The sequence below is a fragment of the Leptinotarsa decemlineata genome, unplaced genomic scaffold (assembly GCF_025532065.1).
Source record: "Leptinotarsa decemlineata unplaced genomic scaffold, Ldec_3_MD MMD2_tig00000026_RagTag_RagTag, whole genome shotgun sequence".
NCBI classification, from domain to species: Eukaryota; Metazoa; Arthropoda; class Insecta; order Coleoptera; family Chrysomelidae; genus Leptinotarsa; species Leptinotarsa decemlineata.
The window spans coordinates 2,741,463-2,757,369 of record NW_027412539.1 but is presented as its reverse complement, the minus strand read 5'-3'; the positions used below and the strand labels follow the sequence as shown (position 1 = coordinate 2,757,369).

The 15,907-nt window shown below is 34.6% G+C and overlaps 1 protein-coding gene across 1 annotated transcript in view; it reads left to right on the top strand.

Annotated features, from left to right (window-relative positions):
* Positions 1-4,742: 4,742 nt before the first annotated feature.
* LOC111504411 (uncharacterized) overlaps positions 4,743-15,907 on the top strand; it is a 30,922-nt gene continuing 19,757 nt past the window's right edge. The window contains exons 1-3 of the mRNA XM_023158956.2: positions 4,743-4,875; positions 5,488-6,215; positions 13,675-13,708. Coding sequence (XP_023014724.2) covers positions 4,864-4,875; positions 5,488-6,215; positions 13,675-13,708 — 774 coding nt within the window. The 5' untranslated portion in view covers positions 4,743-4,863. The remainder of the gene's footprint in view (positions 4,876-5,487; positions 6,216-13,674; positions 13,709-15,907) is intronic.

Sequence of the window (15,907 nt, the reverse complement as noted above, 5' to 3'; positions counted from 1 at the left end):
ATTGTTATTTTCGGTTAATCTTCTCAGGGATTTCAAACCAATTTATATTATTTTAGACTATGAAAGTCCGAACTGATGAAATTCACTGTTTTTGCTGTGACTATCGCAGCAGCATCATCCGCAAAACCGATAAGTTTTATTCCGTCAGGCATTTCCGATTTCAGAAAGTCGTCATATAGAATGTTCCATAGAGTGGGGCCCAGCACCGATCCCTAGGGTACACCACTACTTATTTTAATAGATTTGACACTTCCTTCACTCTTCAGTATTACCTCCCTTTCCGACAAGTATGAGAAGCTAATACCTACTAGGCTCTCCGATATCCCTTTGTCCCTCAGTTTGTTCAGAATCAACTACGTCCGTGGTTTTCTGTTGCTTTCGGAAAAAATATTGATTCTCTGATAGTCCCCCGGTTCGTTCCAGTACTCCGTTGATGCGCTAGAGCAGCAAATGTTCATAGAACTTGCCTACTACATCCAGTAGGCAAATTGTTCTATAGGAAGAAGGATTTTCAATTGGTTTGTCACCTTTCCTTATCAGAGTGAGCCTAGCTTTTTTTCATTTTACGGGAAAATTTGCATGATCTGCTAGATTATTGTAGACTCTAATCACGTACTCGGGTTTTTCAACGATTAACATCTCCATTACTTCTGATGTTATTCCTCCTGGTCCAGGAGATTTATTACTTCTTAATTTTCAGCCGGCAGCTTTTGCCTCTTCGACTGTGAATTGTGGAAGTCTACCACTGTTGTCGCAAATGAATGTTACCCCCTCATGAGTTGGAAAGAGGTGATTGGTCACCTTCTCCATTGTATTCATTGTGAGAGTTATTTGGGAAGGAAACCCCACTATTCCCCTCATTGCAATTTTATATCCGTCGCCCCAGATATCTTTATCAATGTAGTCACGTGATGTTATCCAGCAATCCTATTTTGCTTTCTTAATTCTATTCCTGAGACACCATTTACTTTCTTTGTAGGATTCCCACAGAATCTCCCTTGCCGCTATTGAGGTTGTTCTAGAGTTTCTCGAGTATTCTCTTCACTTCTTGAGGCAGTCTTTTCGAAGGCTAGCAATTTCGTGATTCCACCAGTAAACAGGTTTCTTGCAAATTCCTTTTCTGGTTCTTGGCATAACCCTTTCACGACTTCAAACAGTATGTACTATGGTCACTGAGAGACTCTTCATCCAGCACATTCCATGATGTTATGAACGGTCGAATTTTTTCTGTGGAGATTGTGAGATCTAATATAGAACCATAACTGCTATAGGCAAAGATAGGTTTATCTCCTTGGTTTATGATAACCAGGTCCGTATCCGCTACCCATTCTGTCATTTTGTCTCCTCTTGCATCGGTGAAATTCATGCCCCATTATGTGAATTCAGCATTAAAGTCTACCTCAATAATTGCCTCCAGATAATTAATATCTGTAATTATATCTAATGACATCTATATTAGGTAATTATACTATATAGCTATATATAATAATTTATTATCAGATTTATCTGACAGCTAGTTCAGGCAATACTGTAAAATTATTTCAAGACTAATTGATAAGGAAACATGTAAAATTAATTTTAGTTTAATCTTCCTCTTGATTGAAGTGTGTAAAAATCTAAGAATCTAATTCCAGTCTATTTTCATTCCAAACGCTTCAATGAATCATTTACATTATACAAGTACGGAATTGAAACAACACTGATAATTCGAGTCTTATAAAGAAATTTAGGCCAATCATTTTTATCCCCGAAAAACCATATAGACTAAAAAGTTCGCTGCCGACGATATGTTCTTGATGAAAATCAGAATAATCTGATGATAAGGAGGAAAATACAATAATTTGCGTCAGAAATTCAGTTTATTACTGAAGTATAGTGTTTTAATAAAACAGTTCTTTAACAAATGAAGAATTTGATTGAAGTCTGTCAAATGAACTGTAAAAAATGTTTATGAAAAATTCAGTCATCCTAAGTGATGAATGTAAGCGACTTGCATTCGTTTAATGATACATTTGTACTGGTTTTTGATCGAATATCTTCTGAGATGAAACCAGTTGCTGAAAAATCTGATGAAAATTACAGTTGCATTGAGGACACAAATGAGTAATTATTTTTTCTTGATGACACAGGTGCTTAAATAGTCATGTGAACTTGATATTCATTTCCATCATGTAATATTTGGTTTTAATATAATCTCAAAGGGAACGAGAGGTTCTCACGAAAGGCAACATCCGAAACATGGAAATTACTTTAAATTTTCAGATAAAAGGAAACATATCGATACGGAAGGTTGTGAACTGAATAGGCACAAAATGTACGATGGTTTAGGAGTGGCAAATAACATTTTGAGAAAAAAGTTGTTGTACAGTTCAGTGTTAACTGTATAGGAAAAAGCATGATTTCAAATCGAATAAAAAGAGGACGACAGTGTTTCCTATATCCTGCATTTGCCATAATTCTCATGGCTTTTTTCCGACATCTGAATTGTGATTTGAGTTCGTGGAATGCCCCCAAATTAAGACTCAATATGAAATAACTGCGTGAAGTAGTGAATGATATGCTATCTTCAGTGTCATCAAACCTACATTTGTCAACTGTCTAAGAACAAATAAAACACTAAACAGCTTACGTGTAGTTGCTTCAATATGGCTGGACCAAAGGAGTCTAGTATCAATATGAATACCTAGAAACTTAACACTGTCTCGTAGAGTAACACTGATGTTTGAGGATATCACAATATTCTGGGATTTTTTATCGTTCAGTTTCAGTTTATTTGCTGCCAACCAACTTTTGGCTAAGTTTTATTTCTGTCCATCATTTGAGGTAAACTGGTATGTGATTTGTCTGAGCATATGAGGGTTGTGTCGTCGGCAAAGGAAACATATTTTGTTGGTAAAATGAAGCTACATAAGTCATTTATATAAATGATGAATAATTACGGGCCGAGAACAGAACCCTGAGAAACGCCATGACAAATTGTCTTCAAATCTGACTTGATATTGTTGACATCGATGCAGATAAAGATAAAGCCCTACCAGATCAAGAGCAGTGCTTCTTATGACATAATAACTCAATTTTTCAATGAGGATAGAGTGGGAAACACATTCGATAGTTTCGATCAAGTCACATAGTTTCAGACAAGTATGTTTACCCTGATCAAGACCTTCGACTATGTTCGTCACGACTTGATAAGCTTGAGTAGTGTAGCTATTTTTACGAAAACCGTATTGGGATTTGCTAAAATAGAAGTGACTTTCGAAATAAGAAAACAACCGATTTTTCAAGATGATCTCAACAAGTATCAAACAAGTATCAATTTGATACCCCAACAAAATGAGCAGACCAATGATATCAGGACTATCCTTGTCATGAAAATACTTACGGAACAACTTCCATAACGGTGCCATCTGAAAAAAGAACTGAAAAACATAGCATGAATAGGAGCATGGATAGGAGCTCAGAATAATTACAGATTTCATAACCGATTCCATCATATTACTAAGTAATGAAAGAAATAACTGAACACCTCTGTAACTAATTTATGAATTGATTGTGTAATGTTGATATGATTCACAGGAGATCGGAAAAGCGCTATTTGGCATTAGATCATATTTGATATTATTTAGCGGCCTGTTTGCAGAGAATGCTGCAGATAGATAGAAATCGGCTATCAACATTGAAGCTTGTCATTGTAGTAAACAATGATTGAGACTCTTGTTTATGTTCAATGAATGAAGTTTCAATTTTCTGTCAACCACATAGATGGCATGCTCATAAATATAATCGTAACCGTTGCTTTCTGAGAATTTTTCAAAAACTATAGTCATGAAATCCGTGAGGTACTATAGAAAATAGACTTCTCCATTCTTTTCAAAAAAAGGAAACTTCAGAAGAAAGGAGAAAGTAATTCAGTTCCATGAAAAATATTTACAAAAATTTGTATAGTATTCACAGGAGTTTCTTTCATATAGAAACTGATAAAGAGCCCATCCAGGTTTAAACGAACTCTGACAAAAGCAGAACTTTGAAGTTCACCAGAATTTCGATTGTTTTTTCAATTGAGAAAAGTTTTTGAATTGATTCTCTCCCTATATTACGTTGTATAGCGTTCCTAATAATGATATCTGTTTAAATTCCCTCATGGATATTTGGAGTAGGTACTTTACTGTTCCAGATTCTATTCCAGTGATTCTATTTCCTAAAAAGTTTCCCATATTTTTCTGTATCAAGATGGAGAAGTACCCAGACGAAAGCCAAAAAGCTTATCAAAAACGTATCTCTCTTGAAAAACATTCCTTCTTTCGATTGAAATTATTCTACTCGGCAATAAAATAGCAGATGAAATTATTTCATAATGAGATATTGTAACACTCGTGCAATTACGAGTATATCCTCTTTTATAAAAGTTCATGATATACTATTGCAGAGCACAATTGTTCGCGTGTAACGATTATTACTTTTGTATCTATACATTGATTAGCTATAAATTCATATTGAGAATTTAAAAGGAGTTTTTATTAGAAAATCATTATAAAACTACTTCATTCTCATGAATTCACTAATGTAATACACATCAGGTTATTGTTGAAGTTAATCTAACTATACGTAAATACACAAATGAACGATTGTTTTTTCATCATAAAGTAGGTCTATTTCCGCATTACAATGTCACTGATGTAATCAGACATGCACAAGATTTGTTGGATTACCGACGTGATGTGAAGAACGCAACCTAGACCTTCAAAGAAACCGAAAGTGTAACAGAATTCGTGGTTGGTGGAAGAATCGACACAGCAATATAAAAACAACCGAAATGTCTTGATTTGTATCAGTTTCTGACCAACTAAAGTACGATCTACTACAATGGCATCAAAAGTGAGTACCGAGTACATTTCAACAAATTAGTTCGTGAATCATTTGTCTTCATGACTATCAGTTCTATAAACTGGTGTCAAAAAAAAATATTTTTGAGAACGTCGTCATAAAACTAATGTATCCATTCTGATCAAGAAATATTCTATTGGATTCATTCACATTCAAACTCAGTTATTGAATAACATATGTTATGAATCCAATACGTTTAAATATTTCATATATAAAAAATTCACAAAAATTCTGACCATACTTTCGAAACTTGAAAAAATTATCTGTTCTCCATTTTGATGGCTTCGTTCGTTAAAAAATGTCATATTCATTATTATTTTTGCATTCATTCAGTATGCTTTCATTCCATACGCTTCAATAAATCTATTACATCATACAAGTACGGAATTGAATAGCTACAAACACTGATAATTCAAATTTTATAAAAAAATTCAGGCCAACTATTTATATCCCAGAAAAACCATCTACACTCTAAAGTTCACTGCCGAAGATATGTTCTTGAAGAAAATTTATATGATGTATGTCAGAAAAAACTGCCAATCAACTAACTTAAATTTAGGCTTTACAGATAGAGTATTTTCCATCCTTTGTTTACTTTTTCAGTTCATTATCTTTGTCGCTGCTTTGGCATATGCTAACGCTGGATTCGTTGCTTCCCCGGCGGCAGCCAGTTATGCTACCGCACCAGTCTTATCAGCATACGCTGCTCCACTATCTAAATCAGTAGTGAGCACATACACCAGCCATGGATCCCCAGTTCTCTCAACATATGCTGCCCATGCTCCAGTTGTATCTACATACTCAGCACCTGTGGTATCAGCCTACTCATCTCAAGCCTTATCGGCATACGCTGCTCCTCTATCAAAATCAGTAGTGAGCACATACACCAGCCACGGATCCCCAGTTCTCTCAACATATGCTGCCCATGCTCCAGTTGTATCTGCATACTCAGCACCTGTCATCACTAAGTCTGTAGCACCAGTGGTATCAGCCTATTCATCTCCAGTCTTGTCAGCATATGCTGCCCCTGTATCAAAATCAGTAGTTAGTACTTACACCAGCCATGGATCACCAGTTGTATCATCATACGCGGCTCCTGTTGTATCTAAGGCTATTGCACCATTAGTGTCGAGCTACTCTGCGCACCCGTCTCCATTTGTATCTGCTTACTCTTCTCCATTCGTGTCAGCCTACTCCTCTCCTGTGCTGTCCAAATCTGTGGCTCCAGTAGTATCTGCCTACGCTGCTCACCCTTCAGTAGTTTCAGCTTACTCCGCCGCTCCAGTAGTAGCTCATGCTTCCTACTCTGGTCTCAATGCAGCCTACCAATGGTGAAAACTTCGAAAATTGTTTTATGAATATTATTTATTTCCTGAGAATAAAATGTATTAAGTTAACTCAATGTTTCTCTTATACAAGGTGTAACTGAATAAGTGAAAAACATTTAAGGAGGTGACTCCTCATCGGAAAAAAGATGGGATCTTTCATATAAAGAAATTTCATTGGAGCATCCCTTGTTAAGATACAGCCCCTTAAAGGGGGTACATAAAATTTGCATAACAATTTTTTTCACAAGCACTAAAAAAGTTACAATATTGAAATTGACCTGACGTTTTGTACTACCGGAAAGATACTCAGCCAGAAATTTATTTGGTTTACTCCATGGTTCGACAAAAGAACGCAGGATTGTAGTCGCCATCGAGAAGTACGAACACCACAGCTTGAGGAAGCAGTACTTAATTTGATTGAAGAACAACCTACTATCAGTAGTAGAAAGATTCCTTTCCAGCTAAATGTTAATCATATGACGGTATTTCGAATTTTAAAGGAACAACTCTCATACCCTCACCATTTGCAACGAGTACAGGCACTGTTACCCCGAGACTTTCCGAACCGTCTTGAATTTTGCAATTGGATGCTGGAAATGATTAGAAGAAATTGTGACTTTCTGAAGACCATAGAATTCACAGACCAATGTAGTTTTTTTTGGACAAGATTATTAATTTTCATAATTACCACATATGGGCTGATGAAAACCCTCACGCTATTGTCGAAACTAACCATCAAGAACAGTTTTCTCTTAACGTGTGGCTCGGAGTTGTTGGGGATGATTTATTTGGGCCTCATTTTCTACCTCCTCGATTAAATGGTGAGGCATACGTTCAATTTTTGAGAAAAATGCATCCAGTACTGCTGGAGGAAGTTCCTTTGGGCGTCAGAAGGGATATGTTTTTCATGCATGATGGGGCTCCCGCCCATTTTAGTCAAGTAGCACTTCAGCATTTAACTGAAACATATGCAAATCAGTGGATAGGTCGAGGAGGACCACACAACTGGCTTTCTCGATCCCCGGATCTCAATCCTCTAGATTTCTCTATTTGGGACCATTTACAGCATTTGGTTTATCGTACTCCTGTTCGCTATGTAGAGGACTTAAGAAACCGCATCAACGATGCGTGCAGGGTAATCAGAGAGACTCCAGGAATATTTGAGAGGCATTTTTTGTTTAGAATGAAACAGGCTATGGGGTAAACCAAATAAATTTCTGGCTAAGTGTCTTTTTTTTATGTACCGCTTTAAGGGGCTGTATCTTGGAAGGGATGCTTCAATGAAGTTCCTTCATATAAAAGATCCTATCTTTTTTTCGATGAGGAATCACCTCCTCAAATGTTGTACACTTATTCAGTTACACCCTGTATAGTATCTAAGATCATTAAAGGTATGAACTGATCTGGAGTTTCCAAACACTTGGGAAATTATGGAATACAGATGGGCTAAATAGGCCCATGACTAAGAAAAATAAATATAGTTGAAAAAAATAAAAAAACACGCTTTCAAGGAACATCGAACTGAAAAGTTAAAATTTATTTTTTCGTCAATAAACTTAAAACAATAACGAACGAAAAATACTAGTATTATTGTGAAAGAAGCGACGGACGCTTGATATACAAAAAATATGGCACAAAGCCTCTACACTTTTCCCAAAATAATACTAGTATTTTTCGTTCGTTATTATTACAAGCTTATTTGAAATGAAATTATTTTCAACTCTCTAGTTCGGTGTTCTTTAAAATCGTGTTTTTTAGTTTTTTAAACTATATTCATTTTTAATTTTTTACTTTCGTATGCTATAAAAGCTTGTTTTTTGGTATTATCAAAATATATTTTTTTTATCCAAACTTTGGGATCAATATTGTTTAGAAAAATGACCAATGATATTTTCCGATTCCAGAGAGGGAGTCTGAAAATCAGCTAACAAGCCCAAGACAGCAGGCGTGCAAAGGAGGGTTACAAATCTGTTTAAAAATCTGTTTTTCTGTTAACCAGCTGTCGCACCCCTGCGGACGACAACCCTCAGAAGTCGAAACCTGTGCGAGCTAAGGATTATTGAGGTCTTACTTTCCAAAGTGTGATTCCTAACAAATGAAGAAATACATGTAAAGTGAGTTCGAATTATATCAAGGAGTTTACGTACAGCGCCATTTGCTCGCGAATAGATCAAGCAATAATAATAATAATAATAATATTTAGTTATTGATCACAAGTACACCATGGTGTCTGGACAAGTCACATAAAATACACATATATAACATATATGAAATTGTAAATTATAAATTATTTACAACGTGAAATTCCAACATAATTACTAACACATGACATATGAAACAAAATTTTAAAGTGAAACATAAACATATTGAGGTCCATATAGATTATTACCAAATCTGTAAGTCATATTTATAAATAAGAGTTAGGAGTATTATGTTATAATTTGAAACAAATTTAACCAAAAGAATGAATAAATAACACTTGCGTTGACACGGTCGCGGCTTCCCATCTAGCCGAAAATTCCAAGTCTGCTGGAACTGCAGAATTGTCTGGCGAGAAATTGAAAAGAAAAAAATACCAAAATCTTGGAAACAACTATCTATTCTATCCAGTAGCGGTTGAAAATTTTGGTGTTTACGGCCCGGAGTCTCTGTTATTCGTTCATGAACTTAAAAGGAGAATGGGCCAAGTAACGAAAGATCACCGTTCTACCTCTTTTTTAATAAAAAGAATTAGTATTGCTATTCAACGTGGCAATGCTGCTTCAGTGCTTGGAACTATTCCTCTTTCACATAATTTTGATGAGATCATGCATTGCCCTAATGTCAGTACGGAACTGAAACCTCTTCGAAACAAGCCGAGATATGTGGATATTCATCAGTCTCCTATCAAGGTTAATTCACAAGTGATTGATCCACCTCCTTCTTTTTCAGTGCGGTCAGTGGGCTCAGGTCATTGTTGCCCCCCAAATACGAGTTGCAGTTCTCGTAGAACTGGTTCCCTTTCAGTGGAAGAGCTTCATGAAGGAAGAGCCGAATCGATCCCTCTACGAAACCCTTCTTCACTTGGAAGGATCGATCGCAGCTTGAGAAATGGTTCTTATGGAGATTCTGTTAAACATGTTCTTCCTTACAAATCAGTAGATAGTTGTCCTGAAAATCTAGAGAAGAAAATTGGGTTAGATAATTAAGGAAATACTTGCTACATGAATAGCATTTTACAAGTGTTATTCATGACGAAGAATTTCAACAACAAAGTTTTAATGATGAACGAGAACGGGAATGTTTCCTACTTATTCATCAAACTCAAACACCTGTTCATGCAGCTGCAGTTTCGTAAGAAGGTATCATCTTTCCCTCCAACCGATTTCCTGGAGTCTTTGAAGTCCACTAGATACTCGTTAGGACAACAAGAGGATTGTTCCGAATTCTTGGGGTTCTTGTTGAATACTCTTCGTGAGCAAAACAATAGCAAAATCAATACTGCTGACCGCTCTGGACTGAATGATTCCATACAGCCCATCTCGTCTTGTGTTTGTAAATCTTTTGCTGGAAAAATCCTCAATTGTTTTCTTTGTGGTATATGTTCAAGAAGTACCGAAAACTTATGTGAATTTCTAGAACTTCATCTAGCTTTTCCTAATATGACTAATAACCAGTCCGTGCAAAGCTTATTGTTAAATCATCTGAAAATGGAATTTTCAACAGGTGATGATCGACGGTATTGTCAAACATGCGCCAAACTAACTGACTGTTATAAGGAAACAAGTATAGCTGAGGCACCAGTCAATCTAATAATAACACTGACGATTTTCAAACTTCTAACGGAAGCAAGAAACTCTTTGGAAGGTTCGAAATAGATGAACATTTCAGCCTACCAGACCACTATTATAATATTCATGCAGTCATTGTTCACTATGGTTCTGGCGTTGAATTTGGTCATTATTACGCCTTGGTCAAAGACGAAACGGACTGGTTTAAGTTTGATGATAGTCGTGTCACGAAGTGTTCTGGCGATGCATTGAATTTATTGGAGCCTCTGGAGACACCCTACATTTTGTTTTATAAGAGAGAGGACATTGTAAGAACAAGATCTTCAGATGATGTGGTGCTGCAGGTTTTTCCGGGTTTTCCTGCAGCTGAAAAAGCAAATGCGCCACTGGAATCAATGAAGTCGCCCCGGAGCGCCAATCAATTTTCATTGTTGTTTTTATTTTATTTTTATCGTTGTTTCAATTACAGAATTAAATTGTCATTTGTGAAAATGAATAAATAACAGGAATTTTAATTCAAATTAACTTAGGACAATTCGAAATCATTTACTTCGTAGTAGGCTTTCCTCAACAGATTACTCTTTAGTTTCTTTTTTAATATTTTCAGGTGTGTATCTTCCAATTCAATAGTTGATTCATTAAACAGTCTCATTCTTAGATAATTGCGACTAGTACTTGCTAATTTATATTGTGGAATCAGCAGGTTGTCTTTATTTCTTGTATGTATGTATTGTACATACATACATACATACAGGTGAAGATAATAAAAGCGAGCTAATTATAAACGTGTTTTTTTGTTCGAAGCTGGCTTTATTCATTAATGTAACCTCCATCAAGAGCCACACAGTCATTCCAGTGCCGCTATAACATTTCACTACCACTTTTATAGGTCGGTTTATCTTTTGCGCCAAAATAAGCTACAGTTTCAGCAATAACCTCTTCATTGTTTCAATTGACTTGTGACTTCGCCATATGCGGTTGTTTTTTGCAATTTCGGCCTCCAAACGCTCCAATCACGCTATATAATATTCGCTATTGATGGTATTTCTCTTCTCAAGATAGTCGATGAATATTACACAACGCACATCCCAAAATACCAAGGCCATAACCTTTCCAGAAGATTGTTGTGCTTTCGGGTGCTTTGGAAGAGACTCAACAATTGCCCTCCACTCAAATAACGATCATTTTGATTCTGGAGAGAGGTGATGGATCCATGTTTCATACTTTGTCACACATAGACGCAAAAATTTTGGATTGTTATGTTTAAACATGGCCAAACACTACTCAGAATCATCAAGACGTTCTTGTGTGGTCAAGAGTGAGCTAGTGTGGCACACGCTTCGAACAGAGGTTTCTCATGATCAAATGCTAATGCAATTTAAAGCCAACACATTCGTTTGATATCTTTATAATGTCAGCTAACTCACGCAACTACACTTTTCCATAATTCAAAATTTTGTGAATATTTTCCATGTTTTCTGTTGTTACTGCCTCATTTGAACGTCCACTGCTTTCTGCATCATCGGTGATGGAAAACGCAGTGATGTCAGCAAACCAACACAACGTTTGATTGTTGTTTCTGATGGAGCAAAGTCCTTATAATACTTTTCTAGCCATTGCTTCGCTTCGACGGTATTTTTTCTTATCAAGAAGCAGTGTAAAATCAAAACACGAAATTGTTTTTGATCCATTTTTTGAAAATAACAGAAATAGTGTCACTCTTAGCACAATAACTCAAAAACTCATAAGTAGAATACCAGGAAATTTCAACAGCTGCCTTTAGAAGGTTAGTAGTACTAACAGAAAAAGCGGTAAATGCAATGAGACTAACGCCAGACTTTTCCGTACATGAAGTAAATGTAATTTTTCTCCAGTTTTTATCACTTCCTTGGTATATATAAACTAAATTGAAGAAAATGCAAAATATGTCATGTATTTTCAATGTTTGAATATAGTTGCCAATGTTTCATATCGAATAGTAAAGGTTTTTGATCATATTTTGAACCTTGATGTGTACAAAATACATTTGGTAATTATTTCAATGATTTCTGAGCATTTACATTTTTTTTATCAACCGAAACTTGATTTGAATCTATCAAAGAAAAAATATTATTATTCAGGTATATTCAAACCAAATTTTCAGAGTATAATACAACCTATTCTCTACTATCATTCTTGAAATTAGTCAGATCAAACAAATGGGCATTCATCATGGCTATCGAATATTGAACCAATATGAAATTATTGGAGTAATTAATTGTTGCTCCCTCTGATTAGATTTGGATTATAGCCTTATTTCAGACAAGCATACCAAGTCATCTACGTGGATACATCATTCATTGAATACATCAAGTTTGAATTCAATCACTGATCCTAGAATGAAGTGATTTGATTAACTTTGATTGGATATAACTTTCTTGAATATACACTTTGGAAATGAATCTAATCTCCACTGATTTCAAGTAGAATGTGTTTGAGTTTCAAAGTGAACTTTTAATCACGTATAATCAATTTATCCTTAGTGGCCTCAGGTTGTATTTCCACTAACATATCGAGACAAACAACAAAAGTGTTCGCTGCATGAGAACCATCATTTTGAAAACAGTTCGCCTGAAGTGTAGTGGAAATTGTATCGATTTCCAGGAAAGTTACTTATTTATAATTGAATGCATACTATTTGATCAATGAGATTCAAGATTTTACACTCCCGGATAATGTCAAATTGATTTCATTCGATGTAAAGAATCTGTTTCCCAGTATTCCTTCGAATGAAACGATTACTCTAGTGAAATATCTATTGGACGAAAACTCTATCAATCCGGTAGTGAAAAATGAAATATTAGAATTACTTACGGTGTGTTTGTCACAGAATTACTTCCAATTCAGTGGAGATGGAACAGGACGAGTATATAAATATTTTGGACTTGACAATAACAAAAGTTAACAACAAACATGATTTTTCAATTTATCGTAAACCGGCACATACAGATATTATCATTCATAATCCGTCCACTCACCCATATCATCATAAGGTAGCAGCTTTCAACAGTATGATCCACAGACTGATAAATGTTCCCTTGTCAGAGATGAATTTCAATAAAGAACTGAATATAATAAAGTAAATAGCCGTCAACAATGATTACGATAGCGGTCTGATACATTCTTTATTATCAAAATAGTTATACAGTCAAGCTTTGAAAGAAGTTTACCCAATTCGAAGAGAAGAAGATGAAATTTATAGAACCAAAGGTGTAAATACTGCTTCCAAAACCAACAACAACTTAGGCATGCACATTAAAAATAACAAAGATACAAGTTCAGTTTCAGAAAAATCAGGAGTGTATAAATTATCATGTGAGTCATGTCCGATGTTTTATGTAGGTCAAACTGGAAGAACTTTCAAAGCCCGCATGAAGGAACACAAACATAGTTTTCAGAACGGAAAAATAAATTCCACATATGCCAGTCATTTAATCTCAGAGGAACATGAGTTCAACCATGAATACAAACCCCTCCATTTCCAGAAGAAAGGTTTGAAACTTTTGGAGAGTATGGAAATAAAACAATTTAAAAAACTCTCAACATCTTATGAACGATCAAACTGAATTGAATAATTCACCATTATTGAATCTGTTCATTTGTGAAAAAAAATACATTGACATTGTTAATCAATTCATACCTGATCTTTTCAGGTGGATTCATTATTTAGGTAGACGTAGGTACCAGGTTAGAGTACAAAATGGTTGTAATCCAGAAGTAACTCTCAGTTCATGCTTGAGGAAGCTATTGTATAGCGAAACACGTGTCACGGTTTTTGTAAAACCCTTTTATAGTGAAAATCATACAATAAACTGTATTGATTAGTTTTTCGATATGGATTTTCATCAAGTATCGGGCCAGATCTATTCAATTATTCAAACATTTCATGGTATATGAAGTAGTAGAAATGACACAATAGGTCGAAAATAGATTATTTTACGTTCCTGGTTGATTTTATTAAACTTGCCAAAATGTGTAGGTATTTGGGAAAAAAGTTTATGAGTTTCTATTTCTTAATCTTCATACAGAAAATGTGGAGAGTAGAAAGCCAAAAAGCTTCTTTTAAAAACTAATTTCCTGTAGAAAATATACCCCATTCAATTTATAAAAATATTCCTATTGCTAGGATTGAATAAATGAGCGTATGTACTGAGATAGTATGATATGAGTAGATTCGTCTCTTTTGGAAACAGAAAGTCATAATGTTATGAATGAAATAAGTGCTTCATTATGTCATGATATGTTAAGAAAGCTGATGAGGTTATGAGATGCCGGACTCCGAAACTTCCAAGATAATGTTCCATTTTAGAAAAATTTTATATCATATCTTTTTCTAATTGTGTTGCGTTTCTGTCAATGATATCTGCTTCAATTAAATCAAAAATATTTGGAATACGAACAGAATTGAAAAGAGTAATTTTCATATGAATTAAAAAAGGTATATTGTCAGGAGAGAATAATTTTTGGATAGAAAGGTTTGACTTTCTACACGAAAAAATACACTTCCTCATCTGAGATTGACTCTCATCTTAAAAAAATAGGTTTGGCTTAAGTGTAATACTTATAATTTGATAACATGTTATACTTTCCTCAAAACTCACCTATGGTTGAATTTCTATTCCAGTTATACTGACTTCAATTATTTCAAAATTTGATTCAAGTGAAATAAACAGGTTAAATACAAGAAAAAAATTTATTTGACTCAATGTTATTTCTTTTCAAAAAATTCAAGACCTAGTTTCGACCCGAGAATTATATGAAAACATTTCTTTAAATTAGTTTTTATTTTGATTTAAATATACGCATGATTTGCATTAATCTTTGCATAACATTCATTCATATTTTATTTGTTCCTTTATAGCAAATAGATTATACTTGATGCAATATTCTTTTACTTATTTTAAGAATAAGCTGTTTTAAACTAACATTATTAAACTTGCATATCACCTAAGCAGTGACGCGATGTCGAAGACGATCCGAACCTGCTTCCTACATTCTTATAAATTTTTTATTTTCATTAGATTTTAGAGATTGAACAGGTTCGTAGGTATTTCGGGGAAATATCGAATAATTATGGAGCAATTGTTAAGCAATTGGAGTTTGGAATCCCTTTTATCAAGATGTATGGGTAAGTGAAGTATATTTAGGCCGTATTAGAATACTCCTGTTTATCCACGTGTTATTGTCCTGAAATGCATGCGTCGCCGTTATACCGTCTATTTATTGCTTCGATTTGTCTCAGCCAAAATGTAAATAATCATTAAAGTATGTATGTAGTTATGTTTTTCACTATAAAATACCAAAGAATACTATGTAAACCATTATAATGATTCATCATAGGAGGTGTGAAAGAAATGAAAGGAGTTATATATGATTACTTCAGAACAGTAACTTTTAACTTATAGGTAAATAATATTTTATTGAGTTTTCCTATTGAAATAAAACTTTCCAAACATTCACATTTTTCAAAAATATTCAGAGCTATATAAACTTTGTGGTGCTATTTTTCGAAACGTAAAGCGGGTGCTGTTTTTAATTTTTTTACCTCTGATTGGTTCAATGCGTCAGCGCGTCGTCTGATCTGTTGTATTTGCTTATTATAATTTGAACAGTGTGACTATATTGATTGTAAAACTGATTCAAACAATATCAAAAACTTGGCCAAAGATATGATACAAAAATATTACCCTGTGTAGGGAATACACAGGAATTTGGAATTTGAAGCAGTACAAGAATAAAAAACATACTGAAACCTTATGGTGATAAAAACATGCAAGTTTCAGACTCAGAAAACATCCATATGGCAAATAATCAAATTTATCAATACATTAATTTGTTTTATTATGGTAAATACAAATATATTATTATTGTTTGTTTGTTCATTTA